Genomic DNA, 482 nt, shown 5'->3' on the forward strand with positions numbered 1-482 from the left:
CGCCGCCGCCGCCCGGTTCCTCCTTCTTGCTGCTCTCCAGCACGGCGTCGGCCAAGCCGTCGTGCGTCCGGCTCCGCACCATTCCCGCTTTGCTGGCGCCCTTCCCCTCCCCGCCTTTGCTCCTCACCCCGAAGATGCTCGGCATGGTGCCCCCGGATTTCCTCCTCTTGAACAGTTTGAAGGCGGTTTTGTTAATCCTCCCCGACGGCTGCTCGGCGGCCGGAGGCTCGGCACAGTCGCAGTGCGAGTCCATCGCTGCCGCCGCCGCCGCCGCGGCCTCCGCCGCCGCCGCCCGGGTGCCCGGTGCGATCCCTCACTGACAGCCCCGCCGCCGCCCGTCCGTCTCCATGGCAACCCGGAGGGGCGGAGCGGGCCGGGGAGGGGAATTAAGCCGCTTTTCCTCCGCCCGCGGGCCTTGCCCCCAAGGCCGTCGCCCGCTCCGCAGCGACCTGAGGCGACGCAGCTCCCGCCGGCAGCGCCCC

General features: G+C 73.0%; 1 protein-coding gene across 1 annotated transcript in view; it reads right to left on the bottom strand.

Moving 5' to 3' along the window:
* AMER2 (APC membrane recruitment protein 2) overlaps positions 1 to 253 on the bottom strand; it is a 3,553-nt gene extending 3,300 nt beyond the window's left edge. Inside the window, 1 exon segment of the mRNA XM_010572657.1 lies at positions 1 to 253. This exon segment is cut by the window's left edge and continues 5 nt beyond it. Coding sequence (XP_010570959.1) covers positions 1 to 253 — 253 coding nt within the window.
* Between the last annotated feature and the right edge of the window lie 229 nt (positions 254 to 482).

This window comes from Haliaeetus leucocephalus, unplaced genomic scaffold, assembly GCF_000737465.1.
Source record: "Haliaeetus leucocephalus isolate CR32 unplaced genomic scaffold, Haliaeetus_leucocephalus-4.0 Scaffold351, whole genome shotgun sequence".
Classification (NCBI taxonomy): domain Eukaryota; kingdom Metazoa; phylum Chordata; class Aves; order Accipitriformes; family Accipitridae; genus Haliaeetus; species Haliaeetus leucocephalus.